Genomic DNA, 20,516 nt, shown 5'->3' on the forward strand with positions numbered 1-20,516 from the left:
CTGTTTGTTAGACAATCTCTGCATGTGTTGCAGCTGTCAAACAGCCGCGAGACATGCCGATGCGGAGACTTGAACGTATTATTCGAGCATGCCGAAGACACTCAGACAGCACTTTATCAGAGCACATTCGATCTTCACTAGTCCCCGGCCATCAGATGACTGTACGGAGGTAAGGAAACCAATGATATTATATCTTTTATTCTACTATTGTATTCAGGGTCAAGGATGTGAGCAGACAGAAGGACATGTGGCCATAGCATCTACTGATAGGTATACTGCGGCACACGTGGCTCCTGTGCCAATGGTTGGGGAACAGTGCTGAAGTACATGACACTAAAGACCCCCATACACTTTAGACTAAAGTTAGCTGACGCTGACAGGACAGACCGTCCTTCTGATGTGTAAGGAGGCCTCCCGACTTTCCTCAACAGATGTTAGGAAAGAAGAAAATACGGTAATTCCAACACCCCCGCTCTTGCGTGTACGGGTGCCTGATCCTGTTATATTCCTACTTCATTAATTAGTTCTTTTGTTGCACAGTATGGGTTTGGTATACTATAAATCTGATCATATAATGATACATACATTCCCATTTGCTATACATATCAGCTATTATACTGTACTTTTTTCGATCTCTAACTTCCGCATCTTACCTCTTTTTCCATGTTAATTTTCTCTTCCACTTCGTATAGCACCGACCTTCTCTGGCTGAGATACACTTTCTTTTCTGCATTTCTGGCATCTTGGATTTCAGTCTGTCTTTGTGTTTCTGCAATCTAGACAGCCAATCATGTTCATAAATAAGTGTTTATGATTCTCACATTTTATTTCATAGGGTTCTTTTTAATATGTGCTTCCACAACATATAGTTTGGCCAATATTCATTAAAATGCGGTGGTAGTGGACACATGGAATGAAAAGTCACCATAGAAGTCGATGCCCGGCATAAAAGCCCTGCTATGAGCAAAGGTATTCCCAGCAGAGCGGAGTACTTTTTTATTAAGAGGAGATTGTGCTAGTCTGCAGGGGAATCTGTAGCAAGATCCACACGATTTTGTGAATTTGCAGCAAAAAGTGTCAACAATGTTAATTTCGAGCAATATTTAGTTATAATTTATTACAAGCTTCCAACTTGAAATGCAGCAAAAGCTAAAATACAAGTACTTGTAAATGTAGTTTTGGGAATCATAAAGTGACAACTAAATAATCAAGCTGCTTTTAATTGCCAAGCTTTAAAATTAATATTGTCCAATGTGATGACTATGTGCACCTCTGCAGTTAGTCTTTCCATCTCCTCCATAAACTTCAGCTTTTCTACAGCCATGTCCTCCGCCAGGTCTTCAGTCCTGTGTTGATATTCGATGACTGCTTCCTCAGCTTCTTTTCGCTTGTTGTGGGTCTCATTTACACGAATGCTCTGATGGGCTTTGCCTGCCATCTGCTGGTTTAGGAGATCGACTGCTTCTTGATGTTTGTCCCATAAGGTTTCCCCCTGTTGGCTATGAATACAATGAAATTCATTGTACATGTCAGCAAATAACATCTCCATCATAAAACCCGACCAATAAAAAGCAATTCAGTGGTCATGTATTAAAGCATTTCTGTGCCGATTTATAGTCGAATATATTTTTTATTGCGGTTGGAGCCCGGTTTTATTTTTCATATACAGCTATAATTCTCCACTTCCCTTATTGGTATTCTCAAGTAGTCTCTTGAGCAGCTCATTGGTCTGCAGTTTCCATACTGCCTGGTTTCTGGCAGGGCAGGCTATATTACTATCAATGTATTTGCATATAGAGATAACAGGGAATTTGAACAAGCACACAGTTTTGGACAGTGAGAGCAGTGATTAGAAGACCTGCTTTAAAAGCTACAGGGCTGATGATTTTGCAAGATTTATAATGGCAGCATTTCAGGAGCTGAGAGGGAGGGAGGTGTGCAACCAACTACTGTATAGAAATCAATGGGCTGGAGAGAGGTGGCTGATATGTTAGAGTTTCATGGAAACCAGCTGTACGCTATGTAAGATAAAAGCGCTCATTGCAGGAAAATGACAACAGATAGAAAAAGCAAGTCAATTGCAAACTTGCTTATCTTCATACTGTCTAGCTAAGTAAAGCAATTTAATACCTTGCGTATAACTCCTATATTCAACTCAATAATATAACAGCCTTCAATACACTCCTTAGTGGCGAGCAGGTGCATTTACAGAACTGGGGAATTGAAGATAGAAAAAAGAAATCGACCAGGAGTTGTAACTCCGCTATTCAAGTCCAGAACAAACTTTGGCATATTTAGAGGAAATAAAATATGCTCTTTTAAAGGAAACAGAAAAATACATCAGGGGCATTTTATTATTTGCACCTTTTCTTTCCATAGTCCACTGCAGAGTGAGTTTACTGAGAATCTATCATTGATTTCGTTCTGATGGAACAAAAATTGTAATCTCTTATCCTTCTTTTCCTGAAGTTCTCTGTACGGATTACAGATGACATCAAAGTTGATCTGAACTTTGATGTGGTCATCAATTAGTAGAGAGAACTAGGGGAAGAAAAAAAAAGACATTCCTTTTTTTTTTTTTCTTTTTTTTTTAAACTATCCTGTTAAAAATCAGCTCACTGGCAGATTCTCAATTCAATCCGCAGCCAGCAATATACAAGGAAACAGAGCCTGCAAAAGTCAAATTATGCAAAATGTTCAATGAAATTCAATTGCTAAGAGGATTTTTTATCTCAAAATACACATATGTAAGTGAAATAAAATGTCCATATGCTTCACTTTCCTCTCCTACAAATGTAGGAGGAGGCGTGAGAGCAGTTGCAGCTCTCCCTTCCTCAGGGAGTGAAGTCAGCGCTGATTAGGTCATGCAATCACTGAGGCCAATGTCACGAGAGCCCCAGGGGAGCGAATGCTGACACTGCTGAAATGGTGCCAGCACCAAATTTTACTGGAGGTGAACAGCTACAGAATGGATTTTTAGAGTAGTGGACAATTCCTTTAAGCATCGGATATTGAGGATTCTCTACAGAATATTCTGCATGTTCTGAGAGAAGATTCACACTCCATGCTGCACTCAACATAATATATTTTTCACTATTGTAAGAAGAGTAATGGCTTCTGATTCTAGAGACTATGGATAAATTCACCTCAAAAATACATTAATCTCTTCAGTTTCTTTCCCTTTTCTTTCAGTTTTCTCCAGTTCCAGGGTTATATTCTTCAGTTTGTGTTCTAACTGATGTCTCTCCAAAGCAATGGACTCACGAGCACTTGTAACTGCATCTAGTAACAAAAAAAACATATTCCTGATGCTCATCACTGATTAATATAGAGTGGCCCCTCTGTTCACACCATTAGAAGAATTAAAGGGGTTGTCCGGCAAAACCCCACCCCCCCAAAAAAAAACAGGGATTTTTGTGTACTAACCGTAAAATCCTTTTCTCCAAGCCACTCATTGTGGGACCCAGGACCATGGGTGTAATGCTGCTACCATCAGGCTTCACATAACAGCTGCCTAGATGTGCGCCACCGCAGCCTGCAGAATTCTTCTGCCCAGCCCCCATATACCTCCGCATCAGCCGAAGCTTGGATATGAACATTATACATAGTGCTTCAAGAAAGTATGTAAGCTGGACCAAGTCACGGCATTACAGACCTGCTCCGCTGACGCCAGATGCCGAATGCCTTAGGAAGCACCCACAGACCGAGTGAAGTGCGCTCTGATTCCTGCTGGGATAGGATTATCTCTGATGCGGTAGGACTCCTGAATGGTGGAACGAATCCACCTAGCTATCGTGGCCTTTGAAGCGGCAAGGCCCTTCCTGTGCCCCTCAGGAAGCACGAACAAAAAATCCGACATTCGGAAGGATGCCGTCCTCGATACGTACCTTCTCAGAGCTCTGACTACATCCAGAGTATGGAGAGCCCTTTCCACCCTGTGGACTGGAGTCAGACAAAATGAAGGAAGAACAATGTCCTCGTTAGGGTGGAAGGATGAGACAACCTTGGGCAAAAAGGATGGGGACGGCCTGAGGACAACCTTGTCCTGATGGAAAATAAGGAAAGGTGCCCAACAGGACTGAGCAGCCAGCTCCAAAACCCGCCTGATTGATGGAATTGCCATGAGAAAAGCAACTTTCCAGAACAGAAAGGTGAGCGAAATGTCCTGAAGCGGTTCAAAAGCAGCTTCCTGTAAGACTCCCAGGACCAAGTTAAGGTCCCAAGGGTCTAAAGGCAAGCGATAGGGGAGGGGGGGGGATTTGGAACCCCCTGAATGAACGTCTTCACCTGAGGATTTGTTGCAATCCTACATTGGAATAAGACAGATAAGGCAGGTAGCTGGCCCTTGAGTGAGCTGAGCACCAGGCCTGAGTCCATACCGGTCTGTAGAACTCTAAAATGGTGGGAATAGAGAAGACGAGGGGGAGACGTCCACGAGCTTTGCACCAAGCAAAAAAATGTCTTCCAGGTACAGGGATAAATGCGTCCACTGATCATTGTGGACGTGACCTGTTGTGAATAACCAGCCTGGGTTAGAATCCAGGATTCAACAGCCAAGCTGTTAAAAACACAGGGCCACTGAGTTTTGGTGGTAAAATTGGCCCCTGGAAGAGCACATCTGGATGATCCGACAGTAACCAGGGTACATCGGCGACGAGGCGCACCAACACTGCAAACCACACCCGGCAAGGTCAATCCGGAGCGACCAGGATCACTGGAACCCCTTCCGCCTTGATCTTCCTGATGACTCTTGGAAGAAGAAGCAGCGGGGGAAAAATGTACGGAAGACGGAACTGTCGCCACGAAAGAACCAGAGCATCCACTCCTATGGCTCTTGGGTCTCGTGACCGAGCTATGAACCTGGAGACTTTGGCATTCAGTCTGGACACCATTAGATCCACATCTGGGGTCCCCCAACGAAGACAGATCTGTCGGAAAACATCTGGATGAAGTTCCCACTCCCCCGAGGCGAGGCCCTGGCGGCTGAGGAAGTCTGCCGCCCAGTTTTTCACTCCTGGTATGTGTACTGCTGAGATTACCGAGTGGTTCCTCTCTGCCCACTGGAGAATATGAGTTACCTCGCGCATGGCCGCCCTGCTGCGGGTACCCCTTGATGGTTGATGTATGCCACAGCCTGATGTATGCCGTTGTCTGATTGAATTTGAATGAGGTGACCCGCTAGGAGATAATGAAACTGCAGAAGCGCTAGCCATATCGCTCGGATTTCCAAGACATTGATTGGAAGTTTTGATTCCTGAGATGACCAGAGGCCCTGAGCAGCATGGTGACGAAAAACTGCTCCCCAGCCCAGAAGACTGGCATCGGTAGCCACCACTAGCCATTGAACTGGGAGAAAGGACATTCCTTAGTTGAGGGAGAAACTCAATGTCCACCATTTGTGAGTTTGCCTGACCAGCAGGGATAGGGGGCACCAGCAGTCAAGGGAAAAAGGGTTCCTGCCCCAAGCCACTAGAAGAGCATGCTGTAGGGGACGGTGGTGCATCTGTGCGAAAGGAACCGCTTCCATTGCTGCCACCATTTTCCCCAGTACCCTCATCGCAAAGCGGATGGAATGAGGGGATGACTGAGAGGGCTAGGACCTTGTCTTGAGGGACAATCACCAACCCTTGAGAGGTGTCGATCGCAAGTGATACGAACGGATTCCACGCAGTCGTGGAAAGACAGACCATTACCCAAGAGGTCGTCCAGATAGGGTAGGACGACAACGCCCCGAGAGTGCAGGATGGACATGACAGCCACCATGACCTTTGTGAAAACCCTGGGAACGGTAGTGAGGCCAAAGGGCAAGGCTGTAAACTGAAAATGCTTTTCGTGAATGGAGAAACGCAGGAACTTTTGGTGGGGGAGAGGGAGGAGGGGGAAATCAGGATGTGCAGGTAAGCATCTCGAATATTGATGAATGCTAGAAACTCCCCTTTTTCCATTGAGGTAATGACCGAACGCAGGTGGAGCGCCCCCCAGACGCAGTGCCGCGGGTTACTCGGTATCGGTCCTCTCTGTCTCAGTTCTTTGGTTGTCACGGTCGCTGGACCCGGTCCGTGACCCTGCTAAGGGGCGTCCAATAAAAGGGGTGATGAAAGTCAGCTAAGGTTTCGTGACGCCACCTGTGGTATTCGGTCAGGGTGACCGACGCTGCTTGGGGTCCACTGGGGTGGTGTTATGGCAGCTAGATGGTATACCTTCCCACAGGTGAAGTATGTCCCCAGGGCTTCCCAGTGGTGTAGGTGGTGATGGTGTGAGGCGCAGTCAATAACGAGGACACAGGGTTGCAGTCTCTTTACCTTTTACTGAAGATTTCAGGATCCTCACTCCAGAGCACTGTCACCAGGGCTGTCTGAGACCGGCCGGTCCGAAGGCACATCCAGAGTTCCCTTTGCAGGTGGAAACCGTTGCCTACCACTAGCGCCTGTGTGTTGTAGTACTTCCCTGCTGAGCATTCGGGATAGTCCTCACAACTTCTGTTCTCGTTATTTATCGTTCTTTCTATTCTCCGTCCCCCAAGTTTGTTATGGCTAGGACGCACCCGTGGCTCGGAGCTATTCTGGGACCCTAGAGATGCCCCTCTCCACGCGTGCCCCCTATGTCTGCTTAGGTGATGTAAGCTAGACAGCCAACCTATAATTAACTGTCCTGCGGTATTTGAAGTAAGGCATAGAGTCAGTTACTTCCTCGGTGTTCCGGTCACCAGCTACGCGCCTCAGTAGGATGTTGCCATTCTCGGGGCACGACTCCTACTGGCTCTCCTTTGTGCTTGATCTCGTTTCTCACTGTCCACAATATCCTTCGCTTCATATCCTTTCTTTAGATGCCGCCACAAGGTAGTGCAGGCGCGGCTCTGTAACGATCTGTCCTTGTCGCTAAGTCCCTGCCAGGTTCCCACGCCTGACAGGGACCCCTCTGAATCTTCCCTGCAACACCCCCTGCCACGGGATGCTGTCTGGGCAAAACCCAGCAAGCTTCTCCCTAACTTCCTATCCAACCCCTAGTTTTACCAGTGTGAGGAGTGGCCTAATAAATAAAATCTTTTGCTCCCCCTAGTGGCTGGACTGTGAAGTGTAATGTGTGTTTGTGATACCTGGTCAGATGAACTTCTTTAGTGCCATCAGACGTACCATCACTCCCCTTAGTGGCAGAGCGACATTAACTGCAACGACCAGGTCTATGGGGCGCTGCACTAGGACTCCGTGTGGAAATGACGGACCTTGACAAACCTGTTTAGAATTTTGAGTTCTAGTATGGGTTTTACTTTTCCGTCCTTTTTTGGGACAACGAATAGATTGGAGTAGAATCTCTTGAACCTTTTGTTTTCCGGAACCAGAAAAATGACGCCATCGCGGCACATAGAGTCTATGGCTCGGGAAAAAGCCTTTGCCCTTGATGCTGGAAGTTGGGAAGGAACGAAACGAGGCACGAGAAGAAACAAAATCTATTTTGTATCAGGAAGACACCAGGTCTCTGACCCATTCGTCATGAACGACTGAGAGCCAGACCTGGTGAAACAGAAGTAGGCGACCGCCTACCCTGCTGGTGTCGACCAGATAACCCCATGAGCCATTTGGTGGAAAATCTGTGGGACCTAGATCCCTTAGATCCAGACTGTTTGGGCCGGCCCTTCCACTGCTGATTGAACCTAAAAGACGCCTAGGGTCCTCTGTTCGTGCGAGGAGAGCGTCCTGATCTTGAAGAGGTAGTGTTCGTGGACCAACCCTGATTGGTGCGAAAGGATCGGAAACGGATTTGTTGTTGATGCCGAAAAGGACGCCTAAGCCTCTGCTGGGGAAAAAATTTGTTCTTTCCTTCTGTAGCATCCGAGATAAGCTGATCTAGCTTCTCTCCACACAAACACCCACTCTGGTAAGGAAGAGATGTCAGTGACTTCTTTGATACAAAATCCGCCTTCCATTCCCTGAGCCATAAAGATCTTCTGATTGTGATGGTATTTGCTGCCGACAGAGCCACACAGTTGGCCGCATCAAAAGAAGAGTGTACCAGGTAATCTCCTGCCTGAGAAATTAGGCTAGCCAGCTGCACTGTCTTTAAAGGAAGATTACTGCTCTGAATGGAATTAGCTAAGGTTTCCGACTAGGAAACCTTTGCTTTATTTACACACTCTGCAGCGAAGGAAGGACCTCGAGCCGCACCTGAGACTTCAAAGACAGATAGAGCCAAATTTTCTATCTGGCGGTCTGTGGAATTTTTAATAGATGATCTTGATCTATCCAGCAGGGATAGAAGGGTTTTGGATGCCAGGCGAGAGACTGGCAGGTCTACTACAAGAGACTCGGCCCAATCTTTTCTCAGATCAGCTGAGAAAGGGTACTTCGCCTCAAGTGGTTTTTGTCCTGTAAAGCGCTTATTCGGTCACTCCCTGTGCCGATTAACTATATCCCGAAACTCTGGGTGAATGGCAAATGTTCTATGAGGCGCTAAGCTTTTTTGAAGCACACCGCGTGATCTGGCACAGAGCCGGAGTTTGGTTGACTGCCTCAATCAGATCAGAGAATCAACCATCCTCTGCAAGTTTGGAGAATCCCGATCTAAGGAGACTTCTGATTCATACTCAGAATCGAGTTTGCTACCAACGTTTGTAGAGGGAGAACGAGAAACATAGCTCACGGACGCCATGGTACCTGATTGTACAGGAGATGTACTATGTATCCGTTTCCTGGACGCTTGTACGTTTCTAGATTGTGTGCGGCCCCTGCTAGCCGACTGTTCCTGTGTAGGGGAGGGACCCTCTGCTTCAGACGTGAGAACACGACGATCCCCAGAAGGAACACTAAAGGATTCAAGCGCTTTGGCCAGAGAAGTCATAGATTGCGACAGAGATGAGACCCACGCAGGGGGACTAAGGACACGGGACTCAGTGTCATCGGGGGGTTCCTGATCCCATTTGGCATCACAGGCTTTGCAGAGCTTTTGGAAACACAGACTAGCAGGAGTAACATGAAGTGAAAAAGACTGCAAGAGTCTTATGGGACTTTTTAGTTGCCTGAGGCTGGGACATGATGTACTCCTATGTGCCCTCTTAATGAGGGTTCGCACAGAGTTTAGGATACTGAAAGTGAGAGAGAGAGAGAGCGCTAACGGCAGCGCTCTTTACCCAGGTCCCGTGTCCCAGCCACGAGAACCCGCGTCGCTATCCGGGCAAGCAGGAGGCTTCCTGAGCATCCGGAGGCCCTGTCAGCTTGCGACAGGGTGTAGGAAGATGGCTGTCGAGATATCATGGGCGCCTCTCGTTCAGAACGAAAAGTCCCGGAAAAGTGGGTGGGGCCGAAAATGTCAGCGAGGCGGCGCTTCGGCCTGTTCAAGGCCAAAGCCAAGGACTAAATTTATACCCAGGCCTGAAAAATGGAAAAACGCCCCCCCCCCCCCCTCCTCACTGATTGTGGAAACTTCACAGTAGACCTCAAGCAGCGTGGATTGTGGCCTCAACTTTTCCTTCAGACTCTGGGACCTTGATTTCCAAGGTCTAGTGTGAAGTTTCCACAATCAGTGATGTTTTGGGGAGCCATGTCATCTGCTGGTGTAGGTCCACTGTGTTTTATCAAGATCAAAGTCAGCGCAGCCGTCTACCAGGAAATTTTAGAGCACTTCATGCTTCTCTCTGCCAACAAAAATTTTGGAAATGGAAATTTAATTCTCCAGCAGGACCTGTCCACACTGCCAAAAGTACCAGTATCTGGTATAAAAACAACAGCATCACTGTGCTTGATTGGCCAGTAAACTCGTCTGACATTAACCCCATAGAGAATATATGGGGTATTGTCAAGAGGAAGGTGAGAGACACCAGACCCAACAATTAAAATGAGCTGAAGGCTGCTATCAAAGCAACCTGGGCTTCCATAACACCTCAGCAGGGCCACAGGCTGATTCCCTCCATACCACGCCGCATTGATGCAGTAATTGATGTAAAAGGAGCCCCGACCAAGTAGTGAGTGCATTTACTGAACATACATTTCAGTAGGCCAACATTTCGGATTTTAAAATAATTTTTTCAAGCAGGTGTTATAAAGTATTTTAATTTACTGAGATAACTTTTGGGTTTTCATTGGCTGTAAGCCATAATCATCAACATTAACAGAAATAAACACTTTAAATTGATCACTCTGTTTGTAATGACTATATGAGATTCACTTTTTGTATTGAAGAACTGAAATAAATTAACTTTTAGATGATATTCTAATTTTGTGAGAAGCACCTGTATTATGCAATGTAGAGACTTTTAATAAAGTCCTGTAGATTTGCACATTCCCACCACACATACCCCACCTAAAGGGTCCTGATGTGGAGAGAACCTCTGTACCACGCACCTTCAATCTCTCTTGTGATGATTCTGGGCAGATGTATAATGTTGTAGCGCAATTTGCTGTTTTCTATAGTCTCTACTTCCAGCAGCTCCCGTGTGTGTCGTCTTATGTCTTCCTAATTGGAGAAGAAAATACAATTAGTCCCATATGACACATAAGAAGAAAGTGGATTTGTGATTCCAGGAACTTGAATGTGATTTATTTGATCTTCTATCCAAAATGCAGAAGATCATAATATTCCTTCCTTTTTTGCAATTTGGACAAACACAACCTATCTTTTTTGACCTCACATAATACAAACTCTAAACATTTATAAATAGATCTTGCAGACCTTTTCAGGCCGGTGTACTTACTTTGAATCTCAACATCAGAATGCCTAGTAAATTCTGGTATAAAGAGTATTTTCAGAGTCCAGCTACAAAGTCCAAGTGTATTGAGTCTCTTATCACAAAGCCTGACAGCTGCAGGTTGTACAAAGCAGCGAGATCTCAGCAGCAGCAGGGAGGAGGGACACTGAGGAGCTGTCATTAAGGCTAAGCGGGTGGAGACTCAGCAGCAGGGAGGAGGGACACTGAGAAGCTGTCATTAAGGCTAAGCGGGTGGAGACTCAGCAGAAGGGAGGAGGGACACTGAGAAGCTGTCATTCAGGCTAAGCGAGTGGAGAATCAGCAGCAGGGAGGAGGGACACTGAGAAGCTGTCATTTAGGCTAAGCGAGTGGAGAATCAGCAGCATGGAGGGACACTGAGAAGCTGTCATTAAGGCTAAGCGGGTGGAGACTCAGCAGCAGGGAGGAGGGACACTGAAAAGCTGTCATTCAGGCTAAGTGTTGTGAATTCTGTTGTCGAACTCCCTCCTGTGGTCGTGAATGGTACTTCGGCGAGTTCTGTCCATGGACTCCCTCTGGTGGCTGTGAGTGGAGCTGCTGCTTCTGAGGTTCCTTACACAGGTGACGTGGTTTATCCTTTGGTTGGCTGCTCTATTTAACTCCACTCAGATCGTTACTCCATGCCAGCTGTCAATGTTCCTGCATTGGTTCAGTTCGCTCTTGGATCTTTCTGGTGACCTGTCTACTCCAGCAGAAGCTAAGTTCCTGCTAGTTATTATTTGTTCATTGTTTCCTTGTCCAGCTGGATATCATGATTTTGCCTTGCTAGCTGGAAGCTCTGGGATGCAGAGTGGCATCTCCGCACCGATAGTCGGTGCGGAGGTCTTTTTGCACACTCTGCGTGGTCTTTTGTAGTTTTTTGTGCTGACCGCAAAGATACCTTTCCTATCCTCTGTCTGTTTAGTAAGTCTGGCCTCTCTTTGCTGAAACCTGTTTCATTCCTGCGTTTGTGACTTTCATCTTTACTCACAGTCAATATATGTGGGGGGCTGCCTTTTCCTTTGGGGAATTTCTCTGAGGCAAGGTAGGCTTTATTTTCTATCTCTAGGGCTAGCTAGCTCTTAGGCTGTGAAGAGGCGTCTAGGGAGTGTCAGGAACGCTCCACGGCTATTTCTAGTTGTTGTGATAGGATTAGGGGTTGCGGTCAGCAGAGCTCCCACATCCCAGAGCTTGTCCTGTGTGAGTTTAACTATCAGGTCGTGCCGGGTGCTCCTAACCACCAGGTCCATAACAGTACAGCTGGCCCAAAGTATTAATGCATCTCAATAGAGGGATAAGAGAAGTTCTGATACCATTTTTTTTTCTTTGCACTGTGTTTTGTCTTTCTTTTCCCCTAAACCTTTGGGTGGTTCAGGACACAGGTGTAGATATGGACATTCAAGGTGTGTCCTCTTGTGTGGATCATCTCACTGCAAGGGTACAAAACATTCAAGATTTTGTGGTTCAGAATCCGATGTTAGAGCCTAGAATTCCTATTCCTGATTTGCTTTCTGGGGATAGATCTAAGTTCCTGAATTTCAAAAATAATTGTAAACTGTTTCTAGCTTTGAAACCCCGCTCCTCTGGTGACCCCGTTCAACAAGTAAAAATCTTTTTTTTTTTTTTTTGCCTTGTGATCCTCAAGACTGGGCATTTTTCCTTGCGCCAGGAGATCCTGCATTGCGTGATGTTGATGCGTTTTTTCTGGCGCTTGGATTGCTTTATGATGAACCAAATTCAGTGGATCAGGCAGAGAAAATCTTGCTGGCTTTGTGTTAGGGTCAGGATGAAGCGGAGGTGTACTGTCAGAAGTTTAGAAAGTGGTCTGTGCTTACTCAGTGGAATGAGTGTGCCCTGGCGGCAATTTTCAGAAAGGGTCTTTCTGAAGCCCTTAAGGATGTCATGGTGGGATTTCCCACGCCTGCTGGTCTGAATGAGTCTATGTCCTTGGCCATTCAGATCGATCGGCGCTTGCGTGAGCGCAAAGCTGTGCACCATTTGGCGGTATTCTCTGAGCATAGGCCTGAGCCTATGCAGTGTGATAGGACTTTGACCAGAGCTGAACGGCAAGAACACAGACGTCGGAATGGGCTGTGTTTTTACTGTGGTGAATCCACTCATTCTATCTCCGATTGTCCTAAGCGCACTAAGCGGTTCGCTAGGTCTGCCACCATTGGTACAGTACAGTCTAAATTTCTTTTGTCCGTTACTCTGATTTGCTCTCTGTCGTCCTATTCTGTTATGGCATTTGTGGATTCAGGCGCTGCCCTGAATTTGATGGACTTGGAGTTTGCCAGGCGCTGTGGTTTTTTTCTTGGAGCCCTTGCAGTATCCTATTCCATTGAGAGGAATTGATGCTACGCCTTTGGCCAAGAATAAGCCTCAGTACTGGACTCAATTGACCATGTGCATGGCTCCTGCACATCAGGAGTATATTCGCTTTTTGGTGTTGCATAATCTGCATGATGTGGTCGTTTTGGGGTTGCCATGGCTACAGGTCCATAATCCAGTGTTGGATTGGAAATCTATGTCTGTGTCCGGCTGGGGTTGTCAGGGGGTACATGGTGATGTTCCATTGTTGTCAATTTCGCCTTCCACTCCTTCTGAAGTCCCTGAGTTTTTATCAGATTACCGGGATGTATTTGAAGAGCCCAAATCTGGTGCCCTACCTCCTCATAGGGATTGCGATTGTGCTATTAATTTGATTCCTGGTAGTAAGTTTCCTAAGGGCCGACTGTTTAATTTATCTGTGCCAGAGCACGCCGCTATGCGGAGTTATATAAAGGAATCCTTGGAGAAGGGGCATATTCGCCCGTCGTCGTCACCATTGGGAGCAGGGTTCTTTTTTGTGGCCAAGAAGGATGGCTCTTTGAGACCTTGTATTGATTACCGCCTTCTTAATAAGATCACAGTCAAATTTCAGTATCCTTTGCCGCTGCTGTCTGATTTGTTTGCTCGGATTAAAGGGGCTAGTTGGTTCACCAAGATAGATCTTCGAGGGGCGTATAATCTTGTGCGAATTAAACAGAGAGATGAATGGAAAACAGCATTTAATACGCCCGAGGGCCATTTTGAGTACCTGCTTATGCCATTCGGGCTTTCTAATGCTCCATCTGTGTTTCAGTCCTTTATGCATGACATCTTCCGAGAGTACCTGGATAGATTCATGATTGTATATTTGGATGACATTTTGGTCTTTTCGGATGATTGGGAGTCTCATGTGAAGCAGGTCAGAATGGTGTTCCAGGTCCTTTGTGCGAATTCCTTGTTTGTGAAGGGGTCAAAGTGTCTCTTTGGAGTTCAGAAGGTTTCATTTTTGGGTTTCATTTTTTCCCCTTCTACTATCGAGATGGACCCTGTTAAAGTTCAGGCCATTTATGATTGGACTCAGCCGACATCTGTGAAGAGCCTGCAGAAGTTCCTGGGCTTTGCTAATTTTTACCGTCGCTTCATCGCTAATTTTTCTAGTATTGCTAAACCGTTGACTGATTTGACCAAGAAAGGTGCTGATGTGGTCAATTGGTCCTCTGGGGCTGTAGAGGCTTTTCAGGAGTTGAAGCGTCGTTTTTCTTCTGCCCCTGTGTTGTGCCAGCCAGATGTTCCGCTCCCGTTTCAGGTCGAGGTTGATGCTTCTGAGATTGGAGCAGGGGCTGTTTTGTCGCAAAGAAGTTCTGATGGCTCGGTGATGAAACCATGTGCCTTCTTTTCTAGAAAATTCTCGCCTGCTGAGCGCAATTATGATGTTGGCAATCGAGAGTTGTTGGCCATGAAGTGGGCATTCGAGGAGTGGCGACATTGGCTTGAAGGAGCTAAACATCGCGTGGTGGTCTTGACGGATCACAAGAATTTGACTTATCTCGAGTCTGCCAAACGGTTAAATCCTAGACAGGCTCGATGGTCGCTCTTTTTCTCCCGTTTTGATTTTGTGGTTTCATACCTTCCGGGATCTAAGAATGTAAAGGCTGATGCCCTGTCAAGGAGTTTTGTGCCTGACTCTCCGGGTGTTCCGGAGCCGGCAGGTATTCTTAAAGAAGGGGTAATTTTGTCTGCCATCTCCCCTGATTTGCGGCGCGTGCTGCAGAAGTTTCAGGCTGATAGACCTGACCGTTGTCCAACGGAGAAACTGTTTGTCCCTGATAGATGGACTAGTAGAGTTATCTCTGAGGTTCATTGTTCGGTGTTGGCTGGTCATCCTGGAATCTTTGGTACCAGAGATTTGGTGGCTAGATCCTTTTGGTGGCCTTCTTTGTCACGGGATGTGCGTTCTTTTGTGCAGTCCTGTGGGACTTGTGCTCGGGCTAAGCCCTGCTGTTCTCGTGCCAGTGGGTTGCTTTTGCCCTTGCCGGTCCCGAAGAGGCCCTGGACGCATATTTCCATGGATTTTATTTCTGATCTCCCTGTTTCTCAAAGGATGTCGGTCATCTGGGTGGTTTGTGATCGCTTCTCTAAGATGGTCCATTTGGTACCCTTATCTAAATTGCCTTCCTCCTCTGATTTGGTGCCATTGTTTTTCCAGCATGTGGTTCGTTTGCATGGCATTCCGGAGAACATCGTCTCGGACAGAGGTTCCCAGTTTGTTTCGAGGTTTTGGCGGTCCTTTTGTGCTAAGATGGGCATTGATTTGTCTTTTTCTTCGGCTTTCCATCCTCAGACTAATGGCCAAACCGAACGAACTAATCAGACTTTGGAAACATATCTGAGATGCTTTGTTTCTGCTGATCAGGATGATTGGGTGTCCTTCTTGCCTTTGGCTGAGTTCGCCCTTAATAATCGGGCCAGCTCGGCTACTTTGGTTTCTCCTTTTTTCTGTAATTCTGGTTTCCATCCTCGTTTCTCTTCAGGGCAAGTTGAGCCTTCGGACTGTCCTGGTGTGGATACTGTGGTGGACAGGTTGCAGCAGATTTGGACTCATGTGGTGGACAATTTGACATTTTCCCAGGAGAAGGCTCAACGTTTCGCTAACCGCCGGTGCTGTGTTGGTCCCCGACTTCGTGTTGGGGATTTGGTTTGGTTGTCATCTCGTCATCTTCCTATGAAGGTTTCCTCTCCTAAGTTTAAGCCTCGTTTCATTGGGCCATATAAGATTTCTGAAGTTCTTAATCCTGTGTCATTTCGTTTGGACCTTCCAGCTTCTTTTGCCATCCATAATGTGTTCCATAGGTCGTTATTGCCGAGATACGTGGCGCCTATGGTTCCCTCCGTTGATCCTCCTGCCCCGGTGTTGGTCGAGGGGGAGTTGGAGTATGTGGTGGAGAAGATTTTGGATTCTCGTGTTTCGAGACGGAAACTCCAGTACCTGGTCAAGTGGAAGGGTTATGGTCAGGAAGATAATTCCTGGGTTTTTGCCTCTGATGTTCATGCTGCCGATCTAGTTCATGCCTTTCATTTGGCTCATCCTGATCGGCCTGGGGGCTCTGGTGAGGGTTCTGTGACCCCTCCTCAAGGAGGGGGTACTGTTGTGAATTCTGTTGTCGAACTCCCTCCAGTGGTCGTGAATGGTACTTCGGCGAGTTCTGTCCATGGACTGCCTCTGGTGGCTGTGAGTGGAGCTGCTGCTTCTGAGGTTCCTTACACAGGTGACGTGGTTTATCCTTTGGTTGGCTGCTCTATTTAACTCCACTCAGATCGTTACTCCATGCCAGCTGTCAATGTTCCTGCATTGGTTCAGTTCGCGCTTGGATCTTTCTGGTGACCTGTCTACTCCAGCAGAAGCTAAGTTCCTGCTAGTTATTATTTGTTCATTGTTTCCTTGTCCAGCTGGATATCATGATTTTGCCTTGCTAGCTGGAAGCTCTGGGATGCAGAGTGGCATCTCCGCACCGTTAGTCAGTGCGGAGGTCTTTTTGCACACTCTGCGTGGTCTTTTGTAGTTTTTTGTGCTGACCGCAAAGATACCTTTCCTATCCTCTGTCTGTTTAGCAGAGCTCCCACATCCCAGAGCTTGTCCTGTGTGAGTTTAACTATCAGGTCGTGTCGGGTGCTCCTAACCACCAGGTCCATAACAGCTAAGCGAGTGGAGAATCAGCAGCAGAGAGGAGGGACACTGAGAAGCTGTCATTAAGGCTAAGCGAGTGGAGAATCAGCAGCATGGAGGAGGGACACTGAGAAGCTGTCATTAAGGCTAAGCGGGTGGAGACTCAGCAGCATGGAGGAGGGACACTGAGAAGCTGTCATTAAGGCTAAGCGGGTGGAGAATCAGCAGCATGGAGGAGGGACACTGAGAAGCTGTCATTAAGGCTAAGCTGGTGGAGACTCAGCAGCAGGGAGGAGGGACACTGAGGTGCTGTCATTAAGGCTAAGTGAGTGGAGAATTAACACCATGGAGGAGGGACACTGAGGTGCTGTCATTAAGGCTAAGCGGGTGGAGACTCAGCAGCATGGAGGAGGGACACTGAGAAGCTGTCATTAAGGTTAAGCGGGTGGAGACTCAGCAGCATGGAGGAGGGACACTGAGAAGCTGTCATTAAGGCTAAGCGAGTGCAGAATCAACAGCATAGGGGAGGGACACTGAGAAGCTGTCATTAAGGCTAAGCAAGTTGAGAATCAACACCATGGAGGAGGGACACTGAGAAGCTGTCATTAAGGCTAAGCGTTTGGAGACTCAGCAGCAGGGAGGAGGGACACTGAGGTGCTGTCATTCAGGCTAAGCTGGTGGACACTCAGGAGCATGGGGGAGGACACTGAGGTGCTGTCATTCAGGCTAAGCAGGTGGAGACTCAACACTATCAGAAAGAAGGGGAACAGAGGACCGGTCAGTCAGACTATGGGAGTGGAGACTCCGTATTATCAAAAAGAAGGGGCATTGAGGAGCTATCAGTCAGACTAGGGGGTGGAGACTCAGCAGCAGCAGAGAGGAGGGACACTGAGGAGCGGTTAGTCAGACTAGGTGAGTAGAGACATTGTCAGCAATCCATCAAGTTAAGTAAACAGAGCTTTGAATATTCACTTTCAAAAAGGATTTTACTTCCATTTTGATGTAGATGTTAAAAATAAATACATCAGCCTCATCAGGCCTAAGAAATATTTGTAATAAAGTAGGTTGTTGTACAGGTAACAGCGTCTCTTATAATATTGATAGGATCAGACATAAAACTTGTTTACTATAAAGGGAGTAGACATTGCGCTGCTCATTCAGTGTTAAGTGTGCAGGCGCAGACCGAAGACAGGCTCTGGGCGTTAGAGACAAGTAAGTCAATGTAAACTACAGGTTTTATTATGCAAATAGAAGGGCTAGACGGCGCACCAAGGCCAAGGGTGTGCCAAAGCCACCTCATTTGTAGAATCAAATAAAAGTTGATTTTTAATAAAATATTAAGTTTAGCTCTACTTGCCCAGTGTCACTTAAAAAGGAGCTAGCTTCCCATATTAATGTTTAGACAGTTTATTTGCCATTTTAGGGATGACAGACTCCCTTTAAGGTCTTATGTGCGGCTCCATTCTTACCAATTCCTTCACGGCTTCTGCCACTGCCATTAGGTTCTGTGAAACATCATCATTCAACGCTGGATCTTTGCCTTTTACTTGTTTCTCTGGATAAAATAAAAAGTGGACGTGAGGTTGGGTTATACAACACATAACAGCTGTGGCAGATGTGGGGGCACAGAGCGGAGTATCGGCAGCCTGCGGTATACGTTATGGATTTGCTGCGGTTTCACCGCATACTCCATCCGTTATCATGTAGTATCCCTTTTTCAGACTTTGCATCAGACTTATTGTAGATTCTCAGCACAACCCTCTCCATGTGAACAGGTCCTAAATACATGTGTACAGGTCCTAAATACATTCCCTAGGTCTGAACAGGTGCTTACATAGAGTCACCAACTCATATTCAATCAAAGAAATAAAGCAGCACTCTGTTGCACCATAGCATGCAAATATGAAATATGAAAAATTGAATTGCATTACTGCTCTAGAAATATGAAAAATTGAGAATGCTTAGCGCATAAATTGGCCAATTGATATATGTACCTGGAAGCCACGTTAAGGCGATTCTCATTTCCAGGATCTAACTTAATGCCAATCCTCTCTTAGAATAGGCTGCCAGGTAAACATGAATTGGCCAATTTATGCGGTAAGCATTCTCAAGTTTTCATATTTCTAGAGCAGTAATGCAATTCAATTTTCATATTTCACATTTGCCTGCTATGGCGCCACAGAGTGCTGCTTTATTTCTTTGACTAAATACATTCCCACCTTGCTTTGTGCATGATATTGACATTAATGTAATGGTAAAAGCAGAGAGTAAAGGGGTGCAGAGTGAAGAGTCTGCTACACAGTTTGCACTGGGGTCCAGAGGATTCATGTTACAGATCCAGTTGCAGATGTCCATGGACATAATAATGATTACTAATAAGAACTCACAAACTTATCACTATGGAGGTAACAAGCAGAATCAGACGCTTGATTTACAGATTTCTCTCTCGTGATCACTGTAGGTGCAGGTCCACAGCCCCGAAAAGTGCAGGCAAGTCCCGGACACTATGGGTGACACTCTTTGCTGACAGAGTATGAGGTGAGCTGTTCTGGCGGTGCAGTGATACAGCAGGGCAGTATATATTGGGCAGGCTGTGGGGGTCACTGTTATGTAGGGGCAGTATACCGTATGTGGGGCAGGCTGTGGGGAGCACAGTTATGGTGGTGCAGTGATACAGCAGGGCAGTATATGTGAGGCAGACTGTGGGGGGCACTGTTATGACGGTGCAGTGATACAGCAGGGCAGTATATATTGGGCAGGCTGTGGGGGGCACTGTTATGGCGGTGCAGTGATACAGCAGGGCAGCATATGTGGGGCAGACTGTGGGGGGCACTGTTATGGCGGTGCAGTGATACAGCAGGGCAGTATATGTGGGGCAGGCTGTGGGGGGCACTGTTATGGCGGTGCAGTGATACAGCAGGGCAGTATATGTGGGGCAGGCTGTGGGGGCACAGTTATGGCGGTGCAGTGATACAGCGGGGCAGTATATGTGGGGCAGGCTGTGGGGGGCACTGTTATGGCGGTGCAGTGATACAGCGGGGCAGTATATGTGGAGCAGGCTGTGGGGGGCACTGTTATGGCAGTGCAGTGATACAGCGGGGCAGTATATGTGGGGCAGGCTGTGGGGGGCACAGTTATGGCGGTGCAGTGATACAGCAGGGCAGTATATGTGGGGCAGACTGTGGGGGGCACAGTTATGGCGGTGCAGTGATACAGCAGGGCAGTATATGTGGGGCAGGCTGTGGGGGCACAGTTATGGCAGTTGTTGTGAATTCTGTGGCAGAGCTCCCTCCTGTGGTCACAAGTAGTACTTCGGCTGATTCTCTCTGTGAGCTTCTGTTGGTGGAGGGAAGTGGTACTGCGGCTTCTGAGTTTCCTCCCTCAGGTGATCTGGTGAGGTCGTTAGGTGCTTCTCTACTTAACTCCACCTAATGCTTTGATCCTGGCTTCCTGTCAATATTCCAGTGTTGGACTTGCTTTTCCCTGGATCATTCCTGTGGCCTGCTGCTCTGCATAGCTAAGTTCTTCTTTGCTATTTGTTTGCTATTTTTTCTGTCCAGCTTGTCTAATTTGTTGCTGGAAGCTCTGGGACGCAAAGGGTGTACCTCCGTGCCGTTAGTTCGGTACGGAGGGTCTTTTTGCCCCCTTTGCGTGGTTTTCTTTAGGGTTTTGTGTAGACCGCAAAGTTACCTTTTCTATCCTCGATCTGTTAAGAAAGTCGGGCCTCACTTTGCTGAATCTATTTCATCTCTACGTTTGTCTTTTCATCTTAACTCACAGTCATTATATGTGGGGGGCTGCCTTTTCCTTTGGGGTATTTCTCTGAGGCAAGGTAGGCTTATTTTC

General features: G+C 46.8%; 1 protein-coding gene across 1 annotated transcript in view; it reads right to left on the minus strand.

Annotated features, from left to right (window-relative positions):
- CCDC175 (coiled-coil domain containing 175) overlaps positions 1-20,516 on the minus strand; it is a 182,128-nt gene that overhangs the window by 141,004 nt on the left and 20,608 nt on the right. The window contains exons 2-6 of the mRNA XM_069733423.1: positions 18,140-18,225; positions 10,335-10,446; positions 3,147-3,282; positions 1,271-1,499; positions 654-776 (exon numbers count right to left, since the gene is read on the minus strand). Coding sequence (XP_069589524.1) covers positions 654-776; positions 1,271-1,499; positions 3,147-3,282; positions 10,335-10,446; positions 18,140-18,225 — 686 coding nt within the window. The remainder of the gene's footprint in view (positions 1-653; positions 777-1,270; positions 1,500-3,146; positions 3,283-10,334; positions 10,447-18,139; positions 18,226-20,516) is intronic.

The sequence above is a fragment of the Ranitomeya imitator genome, chromosome 1 (genome assembly GCF_032444005.1).
Source record: "Ranitomeya imitator isolate aRanImi1 chromosome 1, aRanImi1.pri, whole genome shotgun sequence".
NCBI classification, from domain to species: Eukaryota; Metazoa; Chordata; class Amphibia; order Anura; family Dendrobatidae; genus Ranitomeya; species Ranitomeya imitator.